This window comes from Sprattus sprattus, assembly GCF_963457725.1.
Source record: "Sprattus sprattus genome assembly, chromosome: 4".
NCBI lineage: Eukaryota > Metazoa > Chordata > Actinopteri > Clupeiformes > Clupeidae > Sprattus > Sprattus sprattus.
Genome location: NC_137923.1, coordinates 3,578,993 through 3,592,938, shown reverse-complemented (window position 1 = coordinate 3,592,938; position 13,946 = coordinate 3,578,993). Strand labels below are relative to the sequence as shown.

The 13,946-nt window shown below is 43.3% G+C and overlaps 1 protein-coding gene across 1 annotated transcript; it reads right to left on the bottom strand.

The window, feature by feature from the left end:
- Positions 1-1,243: 1,243 nt before the first annotated feature.
- myl13 (myosin, light chain 13) lies at positions 1,244-6,700 on the bottom strand. Its single transcript, XM_080836685.1, has 7 exons — positions 6,518-6,700; positions 4,724-4,751; positions 3,381-3,530; positions 2,892-3,065; positions 1,851-1,928; positions 1,593-1,625; positions 1,244-1,488 (listed from the first exon to the last, which is right to left on the bottom strand). Exons 1-6 carry the CDS (start codon positions 6,617-6,619, stop codon positions 1,597-1,599), a joined length of 561 nt encoding a protein of 186 aa, XP_080692811.1. The 5' UTR covers positions 6,620-6,700; the 3' UTR covers positions 1,244-1,488; positions 1,593-1,596.
- Between the last annotated feature and the right edge of the window lie 7,246 nt (positions 6,701-13,946).

Sequence of the window (13,946 nt, the reverse complement as noted above, 5' to 3'; positions counted from 1 at the left end):
CAACAGAAACCCTAACAGTGAAGGAGTTGCTCTGAGAGTGAAAAACATCCAATAGTGTAGGCATGAAGAGAGTCTTATTGTGTAAGATTAGTGTATGTTTTAAAGAGCCATTTGTGATCTCATGTGAATATATCAATGTGAATATATCAGAGTCTTGTAGCCTGTGTTTGAAGATACATGGCAGCAGGGTGAAGTTGCATAAACACATAAAGGGATTTGCTGAACTATGAATGAATATGGAACTTTTCCTGTTTTGAAGCTTTCTGCTCTGCTGAAACAAGAATTTGTGTGTGCTTTACTTCTGCCATCTACTGGTCATATTGGGAAGCAATTCAAAGGATGACCCTTAAAAAGTCCTTCTGATTGTTTGACTCATCCCTGAGGCCTCAGGCGTAGAGCAGCTTAACAAATGACGTCAGAAGACAGAAGCCAGTGTACCCATCTCTGTTATATTTACAGCCTGTGAAGAACATCATTGATATCTAAGAAAAATGCTTCCTGACAAGAAAGATGATGTAGTTATCTTATTACATCTCACACTAAGACACTCTCAGTAATATTTGTATTATTGTTATTGTTATTAACTAATATTGTATGCTTTGTTGCTCACAGAATTGTGTCATGTTTTCTGGATTGTGATCATTATTATGTGGCAAGTTAATTTCCTGTTCTGAGAAGTAGCCTAGGCATTCTCCCATGACGGGCATGCAGATGAAATTGGATGTAGACTCAGGATTACGGCACGCTGTCTCTGAGGTGGATTAAGACAAAGATTGTTTGTTGATCACACCAGCCACGTAACCTTGAACATTTGTCTTTGGACATTTGAGTGGTTGGAGACGCAAAGGTACAGTTTATTCAGGTATAATTTCCTTTTCTTTCACTTTTTTACAGTTATGTCTGTCTTCATTAAATGTTTCTGTAGTCTTCTGGTGTTTTCTGACATTTGTTGATATATGGCTCCATCTGCTGGTGAATGAGGAGACATATTTCTTTGTAAACTGCACATTTCATGGTGTCCTGCAAGATTTGAATCAGATAGAATGTAGCTTTGTGTTCAAATCATATTAAAGTAGACCAATTCAGTGTAATCTTTTTGAAGAGATCCTGTGATACAGTATTAAAAATCTGCAGTAGTGGAGATGTTTGTCATTTGCTCTTACAAACAACTGCATTATGGGTTTAGCACATCTTTGAACTTGGATCTTGGGTTTGGGTCAATTAAACTTCGTACGAGGCGTGGTGCAAAAAAAAGCTTTTATTTTTAGATATCACATGAATGAATGAACGTGTCTATGTTATACAGTTATTTATTTGGTTTAAACAGGGTGTAAAGATTTACAAAAACAACTGGAAGTTGTCAAGTGGAGGGAGAAGGGACCTTACACATGAGTAACCAGAGGACTGCACATATGTCGAGGGTTTCATGTCAAAAAGGAAAGCATGTTTGTCTTTTGCCAATTGCAAGGTGTCTTGATCATCTGCAGACTGAAGAGGAACAGCATAAGTAACATTTCTTTGCACATATGAATTAGGGATGATCCAGATGTTGGTGGTTGTGAGAATATATGTTCAGTCTTCCTCAGACTCACCTTTCTAGCTAGCCATGATGTGTTTTACGAAAGCTGTAAAGTAAACACGACATGTTATTAATGTGTGCAGACAATCAAACAAAAACGTAATTTTGAAGAATGAGTGGGATAATGCATAAAGCGCAAGCATTTTTCATGTCCAAGTAGGAAAAGTTGATATCGAATCATCTAAGCGCCTTGACTTGACTTTTCTAGCATGACATATTATTTCCATCTTAAACTCAGCTCCTAATCTAATGGTCTTCATCTGGGCCTTACCCTCATAGTTGATGCAGCCGTTGGCATCCTCTTGTCCTGCCATCAGCTGCTCCACCTCATCCTCCTTCAGCTTCTCACCTGTTTCACACACACACACACGCACACGCTCAAACACACGCACACGCACATGCACACGCACCCACACACGAACACGAACATGCACACGCACGCACACACACACACACACACACATACACACACACACACACACACACACACACACACACCCCACACACACACACACGCACATGCACACACAAACAAACACGCACGCACACACACACACACACACACACACACACACACACAGCCACACACACACACATACACACACACACCCACACACAGAAAGAAAAGGGAGAAATATCATTAGCACATCCATCAGACCTCTCCCTGCACTCTCATGACAGTGAGTCAGTCCACTGATAGCCTGCTGATGGCAATGGCAACCCGCTGTGTACATTTAACACTAAAGTTAATTAAGTTCACACATTTAAAGTGCACTAGACACTTCATTCAGTTTGCTCCCGCCTTTGACAAACACGCCATCCCAGGCTGGAATAGAAATGAGCTGCCCACTACCACAGGAAAACCCTGCAGGCAAGCTTCACTCAAATCAAAAGTGACAGCCTCGAACCTAGGTTCAATCTGTCATGCAGATCTACATCACCGCTCTGTCAGCCACAGCGAAAGGATCAGCCCATCTGCTTGGCAATATCTACAAGAAGACAGAGCTCCTGAATTCTAACATGGCTGATCGGGCTCTGCAGTGAGAATATGCAAACAGAAATCTCAGTCCTGCTTAATTCACAGTGAGGGTACATATTAATCCTGGGGCGTTGCCAGAGGGGATTGGGAAGATCGCTCTGGATAACTTAAAACGGTCCCCTTTTGGGGAAAACACCCTCCCCCCAATACTGAGTTGGCCACGTCCCTGTAATAATACCATGTGTGAGCGATATGGCAGATAGTGAGCTAAAGCACCAACAGCACGGGCAGTGTTTGTCCTTGGGTGTCGTGAGCGTCTGCTCGCCAGCTCACCCAGCGTCTGCAGGACGTGTCTGAGCTCAGCGCCCATGACTGTGCCATTGCCCTCTTTGTCGAACACCCTCAGACCCTCCACAAAGTCCTCAAATGTGCCACGGTCCTTGGCCTTGCAGATGTGCTGATGGATGGGCAGGAAGCCGTCGAAGTCCAACATCTTGGTCGCCATGTCTGTCAGTAAAACATTACTGTTAAATAATCTAGCATGGACATGAGTGCTTCATTTCACATGAGCAACTATGGTAGCTTACGACATTAGGTATGTCTATGAAGGAGAATATCATTGTTTCGAACTACCATTATGTGACTGTAGTACATTTGAAGAGGAGGCGGTGTGGTGTGTTCTGTCTGTTCTGTTCTGTAACACAGAAACTGCAGCGCATACCATTAAGATGCAACAAAGCCAATTTCGCATGGCTCCATGCATCTGATGGGGGAACCTAATCCAGCCCCCCCCCCCAAAGTAGATCTGTGTTGGGAACTCACCGTCTGGCTTTGGCTTTCCCAGGACGAACATCACCTCTGCATTGGTGGGGTTCTGTCCCAAGGCCCGGATCAAATCGCCGCACTGACCATATGTGATTTTCATCTCATTGAGAGGCGTTCTGTCAAACAGCTGGAACGCATCCTTGAAGTCTGCAAATGAGAGCGGGAGAAAGGCAGAGAGAGGGGATTAGAGACAAAAAGAGAGAGAGAGAGAGAGAGAGAAAGAAAGAGAGAGAGAAAGAAAGAGAGAGAGAGAGAGCGTGCCTGTTGCACTGTTATTCTGTGTCCTTCACTCCCCCACAGCATGCCTAATGATTAGCCAGTGCAATGCCACCTCCTGTGGAGCGTGAACAGGATGGGTCTGCTTGAAAAGGTGCAGGAATCAAAGACCAAGTTTGGAAACTTCACACCCCAGCTTCTCGTCCTCCTCTTCAAAAATCAATTTTCATTATCTTAAATTAAAATTCATTGCAATGCCATGCTACCAAGGGAAATAAATGTGTCACGGACGTGTGGTGTCTTCAATTACAGCCAAGAAATTTCCCACGGTGAGCCATTAGATTAAATAGATTTTTGACTACATTGTTAAGCTGTTCCAGTGTAGTTTTTATTGACAGGGCTACACCAAAGTAGTAAATTACCACACCACTAATAATTTAATTATTTAGAAATAAAAGGAAAGTAAATTAGCAGTTAATTGCAACTGCGGTAATTCTTTGAAAGCATATGGATAGGTTCATAAAGTCCTTTTGAATTGCTCTTTGAAATGAAAGTAACTATGCATCTCTTCCACAAATAGGATGTATGCTCCTAGCCTTTCACAAACAGGTAGTATGCTTCTAGCCTTTTTGAACTATTCTTCTGAAGGATCCACTTTTCAAGTTGTTTCCCCCCTTTGATTCTAAAAGCCTTTCATTAAAGGCTTTGTCTTTGTCACATATACCAAAAGTCAAAAAACAACCAGTGCAATCATCTGCTGCCATGACTACAACTGTCTGTTCTAGTGATGTGTGTGTTTGAGAAATATGAAGACAATGTATCGCTGTCTTCACCCTGGTTGGTGAAGCTGTGACCATTTCGTCTCAAGAATAACTCTCCTGCTTGTGTGGAGAGCTACACAATGTGATAAAACCCTCTACTCCCGTTTTGCTTAGTTGACGTCTGTTTTCACACAAATAAATCATGCTCTTAAACAATGTTGTTTGACTCATTTAACAACCTTATTTGGCCATAGCAGAGTTTATTCCCATAATAAATAAAAAGCGTGCATTTCACGAAGACATTTGGTGCTAATATAAACATTCAGTAATAAGTACACACATGAGTTTACAGATATGGCTTACCCTCAATCTGCTCAGCTGTGAATTCAATCTGCAACAAGACAAAAACAATTTCCCTAATTAGGTATCAGTTGACCCCCACCCCAACACACACACACACACACACACACACACACACACACACACACACCCCTTTCAGAACCAGGCTTAACCACAAATAGTCACTTTCTATCTGGCCGACACAATACATGTGGAAATGCTTAGGAGCCTCAGCTTCTGCTCTGTGTGTTTGTGTGTGTGACCTCGAGGCTGGGGGTGTGGAGAGTGTGGCAATCGAGCAGTTGTCCTCGCACATCTGAGCGTCCCCAGGCTCAGGTTACACGCAGCTAATTCACATGGACTGACTTGTGCCTGGCCAGGGGTGGTTTCTGGGTGACCTTCAGTCAAGCAGCCCATTCACACCTACCCCAAGCTTTGTGGGAGTGAGCCCCATAACCGACACCAGCTCTGTTATTTCTTTCTGCCGGGTGGGTCAGGGATGTGCCTGTCACCAAAGATTAAGTGACCCGTGCACGCTTGAAAGCAGTTAGGGAGCTACAGACTGTTTTTAAAGCTAATCTCTTAAACTGCGGAGGATAAAACATGATACCAAAAGTGTAGGCAGGCCTTTCCTTATCATAGCAATAGAAACGTTGATTTTCCTGTTTTCATTGTAACTTCCCTGGGATAGCTGAAATAAAAGTTTGAGCGAAACCTTCAGACTCTGGGGAAGTCTACTTTGAAGGTCTTGGAGAGTCTTAACTGATTTGCTATGTGGATGGTAAACCCCGTGATTAACAAAAAAAGAAATGGTACTCTCCACAAATGTTTTTCCGTCCCCAACAAGGACATCCACAGGTCAATCAGAGCATATATTTTTTTTATCAAAATTTTTTTTTTCTGCCGTTACAATTCTACTATGCTTCTATACACATCTTGGCAAATGGTGAGAGCGCAAACAACCTATATACTCTAGATATATTTAGATACACATGCATATAAATATGACAAAAAAAGCCTGCTTCAGCAGTTTTTCTTTAGCAAGCAGTTCCGTGAGTGGGTGGTCCTCTGTGGAACGGCATAATGAAAATCACATTGTGTGGCTTTAACCTCATAGCACTGGAATAGCTATGGCGGCTTCCTAACCCAAGGAAAATTCCAGCCCATGGAAAAGGGGGAAAGGCAGGGAAAAAATACAACCACGAGAATATCTTTTGTTGCACTGGCCTCCAGAAACACACAGCATGTGGCATACCTTTCTTGCCCTAACCATAAAACAAAACATTAATTTTGAGGGGAAAAAATCATATCAGATAGAATAGCTTTGCAAAAACATCAGTGGCTGCTTGAAGTATTCCAATATGGTTCTAATTAGCCTGGCCTTACGATGGTAAAATGCTGAGATTTAAGAATATCTCTCCCTGTCTGGATGGAACTGCCCAGCCCATGCGTAGTCTTTTATCTCTGCAGACGCAGCGTATGTGCTTGCGCTGCATGGGTCACGACACATGGTGTCTCTAATGTTCCTTCAGAAGGTGCCCACCTCAAAGGCTATTACCAGCCCAAAGTAACAGTAAGAAAAATACAAGTGCCAGTACCCTCGAAACCTTTTCATCAAACAAAAGCCTTGGGACTCTAAGATAAAAATAATCTTTTCGCTTTTCAACAAGATATTATACAAGTCCTCATTCTCAGAACCAAAAGAAAAGAAAATGTGTTATTTTCCTTAACAGTGGAGTATGGAAGAACTCTCCCACTCGAATCCCCCTACACTGAACAACCCCCGATTGCAATGACACAGACTGGAACAGCTGATACCTGCACTTCTTTGGGGTCAAACTCAGGCTCCTTGACGGGCTCAGGCTCTGGGGCCTTGGGGGCAGCAGGTTTGGCGGGCTCTTCCTTCTTCTTGGGTGCCATGGCAATGAGCTAGAGGAACTACAGAGGGCGGGAGAAGCTCGACACTCTTGGGACTCAGACAAGCTCTGGGTAGAGGTGTGCGGGCGGCGCACTGTGCCCTTTATCACTGCCCGCACAGGTGTCATCCCACCCCCCCCCGTCGGCCCAGCCTCTGCCAGCAACAATGGGAGGGCTATAAAAGGACATGCTCTTTGTTTCTATTTGAGACCGAGGTTCGCAGGCAGACTCTGGAGGAGCACTGTCCTGATGGGCAGCTAATATGGTACGACATCCAAACCCAGGGTCACAGGCGAACTCAATCATTCAGCACCTACTCTACATGACAATCACACGCATCCAAACCTCACGCCTGATCCACCTGCTCTCTCTGTGGGAGCTCTGAGAGTCCAGAGTCCAGATGGCATTTTGACTTTCAAGTGATTCAGAACTAGCCTTTTATATATATATATATATATATATACTGTATATAAATATATAAGCTGTATAAGCCCTGTTGCTACAACTTAGGCCACTGAAAAAAGCTACCTATTAATTCACACTGGAAGATATTGAACTGTACAGCAAAGCTACCTAAGGGAGAAATCTAGTTTGGTTAACTAAAGTTACTCAGAAAAAGTAGTTCAAACCACGTTAAATCATTATCAAATTGACAATCAAATCAAACTTTATTTATGCGGTGCATGTCATTCCAGGAGGTAACACAACGCGCTTCACAGAATGTAACCCATGTACTACAGAGCCACTGAGAACAGATACATATTACAGAGAATAATGGGCAAGATTAAAGAGGTATGTCTTAGGTTTTCACTAAAAGGTTTTCACAGTTTCTGCCATTCTTAGGTCCTCTGGCAGAGTATAGAAACTAAAAGCTGCCTCTCAATCCCTCTTTGCCCTGGCTATGCCAGAAGACCTCAGGGATCTACTGGGTGCTCCCATGGCTACAGCCCTGAGGGTTTTATGAACAGCCCCAATGTTTGTTTTAAACAAAAATAATAATAATAATAATAAAAATAGCCCTATTCATCTGTCATTCTGATCTTGCATTAAAGCCCTTGAAAATAACATGATATCCTTGATCAAAAATGCAGGTTGCCTACGTTTTGGGTCATCTGTGTCATTCTAGCTACAGATCTACTTCACACCACTTGACATGCGCGCATTTTGTGTGAGCATGAGAGAGAGAGAGAGAGAGAGCACAGATTACAGCGTTTTCTTCATTATAAGTGCAAGTTTAAGGGTAACCTTTGGCAATGTCCATGTCCCTTGTCAGTGTGAACTAGCATGTAAGTGTTTTCATATTGACAAGCAGTATGGTATAATGGATGGGGTAATGTTCACCTGAGGCAGACAGATGACAGGCCCTGCATGCCATGGGCTGTCTTTGGCTGTCTGTTTCTGTATCAAACTGCATGGAAATGGTGCACTTAGCTGTCCGAATAGATGCCCCATACCCACTGACAGGTCTGGGTTAGGCCCAGTAATGCACCTACTGCCACCCCCCTAATAGCTAACTCAAGACATATACTTCGTCAACATGTGCTGACCTGCTGAAGCACAATGGCACACTCGAAGCAAGATGTGGCAGCATGTGATCCATAGAATTCTATCTTTGGGCCATTGGCTGTAGAAACACTCTGGATTTATATTGGGTGTGTGTTCACATATCCTGAATCAAGCACACTAAATCTGCTAAAGGTGCCCGGTTCACGAGTGCGCCCTTAAAGAGAGAAGAAGAGAAAGAAAAAAGACGCTGAGCGTGAAGGAATATATTTGAGGAGAAGAAAGGATATTTATCCTCATTATACATTATTCGAATGTGCAGGGGGCTGTGCGCTTCCGCAGATATTGTGTGCCGTGTATAGTATAGTGTCTAACCCTAACCCCATAATGCTGTGCGTGTGTGCCTGTTAGAAGGCTTAATGTTCCACTCTGTGTTTAATGTTCCATGTTTCCATGCTTGTGTTAATGCCAACAAGTATTGCATTTATCAGTTTTAGTCCGTGTGTGTTATGCTATGGTTTAGTGTAGGGGTCTACAACCTGCAGCTCCTTGGCTGCATGTGTCTCTTTAGCCCCTCCCTAGTGGCCCCCTGGCTTTGTCAAAAACATTAAAATGAATGATAATTCAATTCCAATTTTAAAAATATGTATCATGTATATATATCATGGCCTGGCACCACTTTGCCAAACTCAATAGTGGTGGCTTGAGTGGGTGTTTTCCTAAGATAGCTATGGATTAAAAAAAATCCATAAGTAGGTGAAAAGATTTCTAAGCTTTCACCTCAACTTGCTTATTGGAATGTTTATATTAGGAAACCAGAACAACCAGAACAAAGAAAACCTTTTCCAGATGTGGAAGAAAGAAAGAGCAAAGGTAGTTTTAACAGTTTTCTTTATCATAGTAGGAAAATATTGCATTCTTGTAATGGAAATGCAAAGTTTAACACCTTCTCAGAGTTGTGGAACATTGTCAGAGCAAAAGGAAGGAAGTTTTTCTTCCGGGACAACGTTGTACTTTGCCTGGCTGAGGTTTGTAAAAGACCATAAGGATTGAACCAAAGCGGACTGGAGGGTCTTCTAAGTTCGTCTTCTCTGATGAGTCCAATTTCACTGTAGGTGCAAGACTCTGTGGCTTGTAGGCCTCTCCAGGTCTCCGCCTAACCATCAGACGACAATGTGTTGGGCAAAGCTGAAAATTGGACTCAGAGAAGATGAACTTAGAAGATGACCTCCAGTCCGCTTTGGTTCAATCCTGTGAAAGACTGGTGGAGAGCATTTTAGATTAGATTAGATTAGATTCAACTTTATTGTCATTATACAGAGTACAAGTACTGAGATAACGAAATGCAGTTTAGCATCTAACCAGTAAGTGCAAATAGCAATAAAAGTGCAGAGTATGTGCAAATGTAGGGTGGACTAAGTGAATAAATATGATATGTACAGTAAGAGTTAGAATATGACACAGAATTGTAATATAAACAGAAATTGACAGCATGCCAAGACACATGAAAGTTGTGATTTTAAATCAAGGTTATTCCACCAAATATTGATTTCTGAACTCTTCCTAAGTTAAAGCATTAGTATTGTGTAGTTTAAAAATGAATATGAGCTTGTTTTCTTTGCATTATTCGAGATCTGAAGACACTGCATCTTTTTTGCTATCTTTTTATTTTTATTTTGACCAATTGTCATTTTTCTGCAAATAAATGATCTAAATGACAATATTTTTATTTGAAATTTGGTAGGAATGTTGCCAGTAGGTTATAGAATAAAACAAAAATGTACATTTTACTTTAACACATACCAATAAACAGTAAAACCAGAGAAACTGATAATTTTGAAGTGGTCTCTTAATTTTTTCCGCGGCTGTATATACATACAGATATAAGTATATATATTCTGTACAAAAACGGCCCTTTAGATAAGTATAGGTTGCTGACCTCTGGTCTAGTGTGTAATAGCTGGCATGTAGTAGTATGCTAGTTTAGCGCTGTAAATCGGTTCTCCTTGTGTCGTTTGGTGTAGGGATAAGAGGAGCTACATCAAAACTGAGATCTCTGTCTTGCTGCACATTCTTCCTGGCTAGCTAATAACATTATTGATTGTATTTCATCGATTGAAGTGGCAATTGATTTCCAAATGGACATCTTTGTTTTCTCATTGGCAGCTAAAAAGCAAGCCAGAATTGAGTTGTCACTGAAAAAAAGACCTGAACAGATGAAAACATGCACCCCACCACCATGCCCAAATGCAGACTATATATAGACATCTCCACTGCCCCGTCAAACACATAACAAGCAAAAGCAAATCATGGATACATCTGTAAAATTTAACTTTATGACATTGCTTAAATGGTTACATGTTACATAGATATGACATATCAACTGACATATATACATACATTTTTACCAAGGTGGATCTGCTGTAAGCTGCCACATGGCTGTTTTTGTCAATGTCCAGTGACATGCATTTAGTCAATGTCCAGTGACATGCATTTAGTCAATGTCCAGTGACATGCATTTAGTCAATGTCCAGTGACATGCATTTAGTCAATGTCCAGTGACATGCATTTAGTCAATGTCCAGTGACATGCATTTAGTCAATGTCCAGTGACATGCATTTAGTCAATGTCCAGTGACATGCATTTAGTCAATGTCCAGTGACATGCATTTAGTCAATGTCCAGTGACATGCATTTAGTCAATGTCCAGTGACATGCATTTAGTCAATGTCCAGTGACATGCATTTAGTCAATGTCCAGTGACATGCATTTTGTCAACACCAGGTTATGTTATGACACATGTTGAATGTCAACTGCATTTAATAGCTGTTCTCTTAGGCGTGAAATATAATGAGACATGTTTCGGCTGAAAACGAGGAGCTAAGTATAGGTATTCTCCATATTGTCAAAGCTCAAGCATTTCAAAATTATCCCTCTCAGTTTGAGCATTGCTCCATGTCTTAAAGGGCTTGATGGAGAGAGTGGTGGCATGCGTGTCACATACCATGGCCTTCTTAGGTACAAAGGTCACTACCACACACTAGAAAGTGGTCTGCTGTCAGACCTTGGGCCACCCTGGGTCAGTACCGTTTAGTTGTGCCTGCTGTCACATTGCAGCGATTTTATCACGGTTCACACCGTTACAAGTTTACCAGGGACGTGCACAGGAGGGGGCTAAGGTTGCCCGGGCAACTGCCCGTTTGCCCTCCTTGACTGAAGTTGCCCCTCCGGAAAAATAAATATATTTTCCTAAATAGTATTTCGGCTGCAGAACTTCATGTAGCCTATGCCTAGATAAAATAGTCGCGGAATATGCCTCCAGGGGGCGTGGCAGCAGCGGTTAGTGAGAGTTGAAAATGATATAGGCAAAATATGCGCCGGGGACAGGGCATGGCAGCGGCGGTGACAAAAATGAAAGTGTTGCCCCTTTTTTCGGGCAGAGCAATTACCCTTCAAAATTCCTGTGCAAGTCCCTGAAGTTTACTACACCACATTACAGCAAAAGGCCAAAATGTCACGGACCTTAGAGTGCAACGAGTCTAATCCACTGCTTTTGACTGACTTTGTGCAGCGCTCCACTCGTAGAGGCTCTTGTCCCGGTTCATGTGGACATGCAACAACAGCTCACACTGGACACGGCACCAGTGAGATGAGGTGGGCATTGAGCAGCCCCCAGAGACTGCTGAGGGCATGTCTGTGAGTGGGGGGACTGGCCCTCTACCTCTACCACCCTCCTTGACCATGAGACCTTCACCTGGTCCTAGAGTCTTATGGAGCCAGAGGGTAAGGTGGCTCTTTGGATCAAGCTGCAGTTGGACGATGAGTCTTAAGCGCAGCTCAGCGTAGGAAAGCACTACGGAGGCCCTCCCTCTGGGTTGGAAAAGGAAAATAAACGGACTGCACAGCGTGATTGACCTTTTCTCTCTACTATATTATCGCCCCACACAGACGTTTCGGATAAGAGCTCTTTTTCAAGCACGATACACCCCACACAGATGTTTCGGATAAGAGCCCTTCTTCAAGCATGTTTGCCGTTCAGTGTAATGTCCCACTGTGGGCGATACACAAAGAAAACTAGGTGTCTCTGTGTCTGTCACTGTCTCGTCCTGAGATGGAGAGTTGTCATGGCAGCAACAAGAAGAGCATGGCAGGACATGCCAGGTGGCTACTCTTTAGACTGCAGAGCCAAACTGATGAAGTGGTGCTTACAGCTGCAGAAGGACCAGGCAAAGAGGACCAGGAGAAGCCTGTGTGCCTGCACATCAGAGGCTCTTGCTGGGAGCAGGGCGTTGGCTGCAGTGGCCCAGGGAGTTGGTTTTGGACCCAGATGTGAAGGCATACCATGCACAAATAGAAAACCATGGAGCAGTTGGACAGGGACACGGGTATCAGTGATGGAAGTGACTGTGACAATCACGTGTCTGGCTGCAGCTGTTTCTGCTGTGAAACTTCTGTCATATGTTGCATAATTCAAATGGAGAGGAGGCACTCACAGTAAACAGAAATGCTCCCAGGCCTTTGTCGTACACATAGCGGAATGGGGAACTGCTGTCTAGTTTGGCCATCTATTGCACACTGACACCTGCACCGCGCAGAGAAAAGGAAATGCTGCATAATTCCCAGGCACGTACTGCATGCAGCTATTCCCAGTGCACGCATCCACAGATGGAGTGAGGGTAGAGGTGAGGAGCTGATCATCATGCAACCAGCCTGGGCAGAGCAGCCTCTGAGGAACACCAGTCACCTGGGTCACAAGTAGGCAAGGAGGCTCCAGTGACCCCTACCTGAGCCAGACCACCAGAGACCAGGGCGCCAGCGGCAGGTGCCCGGGGTAGATAGTCTCTGGGTGGAGGTCAGGATGGATACGCTATGGGTGAGGGTGATCTCTTCCGTGGAGTGGCATACCAATCCAGCTTTGGGTGGTCCTTAAGGATCACATCAACAGGCATGATGCTTCTCTGTGTCAGGCTGATTTGAGCTGACAGCCATCATTAGTACACTGCATAGTACATCTGTAGATGGCCCACAGAAGAGCTTGAACATAAATTCTCTCCAAAGCCTCATAGCAAGACACCAAGTCAGTGACGTAGACTAAAACAAAGTGTTTCATGCCCTGAATGTTAAAACAAGAAAATTAGATGGATGAATAGCGAACACACCAGAACTGGATTAATGGACCATGACGAGGATCCGGGTAGAATGATGTTAATGCTGTGGAATCTGAAATTCCCTCTGTCTCTGTCTCTGTCTCTCTGGAAGAATGTCTAATAAGGATCCTGGCAGCCTGTGTGGGAGAAATGGTTTTTAATAAGTAAACTACAACATTAAAATAAAATGCATAGAAAAGTACAAATAGAACTATTCCTAATACTGGATCTATTGGGTAGATCTCTCTTTAAACAACTGGCTTAACTGCTGTGTATTTCAAAGGTCTAAGCTCATCGCCAAAAAAGGAATTGTTCTGACATTTCCTCAAACTGATGAAACACTCATGATATTACATGAAGGGTTCATATTAAGTGATCTAATGGTCTCAAAGATGCCCCTGGGGTTCTACTCCCCTGCAGTCTACAGTAAGGACAAAAGGGTTTTAATCTTCCCCCTGAATATCACACGCACGGCCAGCCCATCAGGAAACAGATGGAAAAATCATATGTGCCAAGAAGGGTGTATATATGGCTCAGGCCTTGCATGCTGTACTGCAAGACTATATCAGGGGACTGGCATTGAATACTCCATCAGAAATATCTGTGCCATGAGCTCCTGAAAGGGATGCCCATAACCCACGTGCAACCTGCCCAGTTTGCTATTTTGGAGCCCGCCTGTTG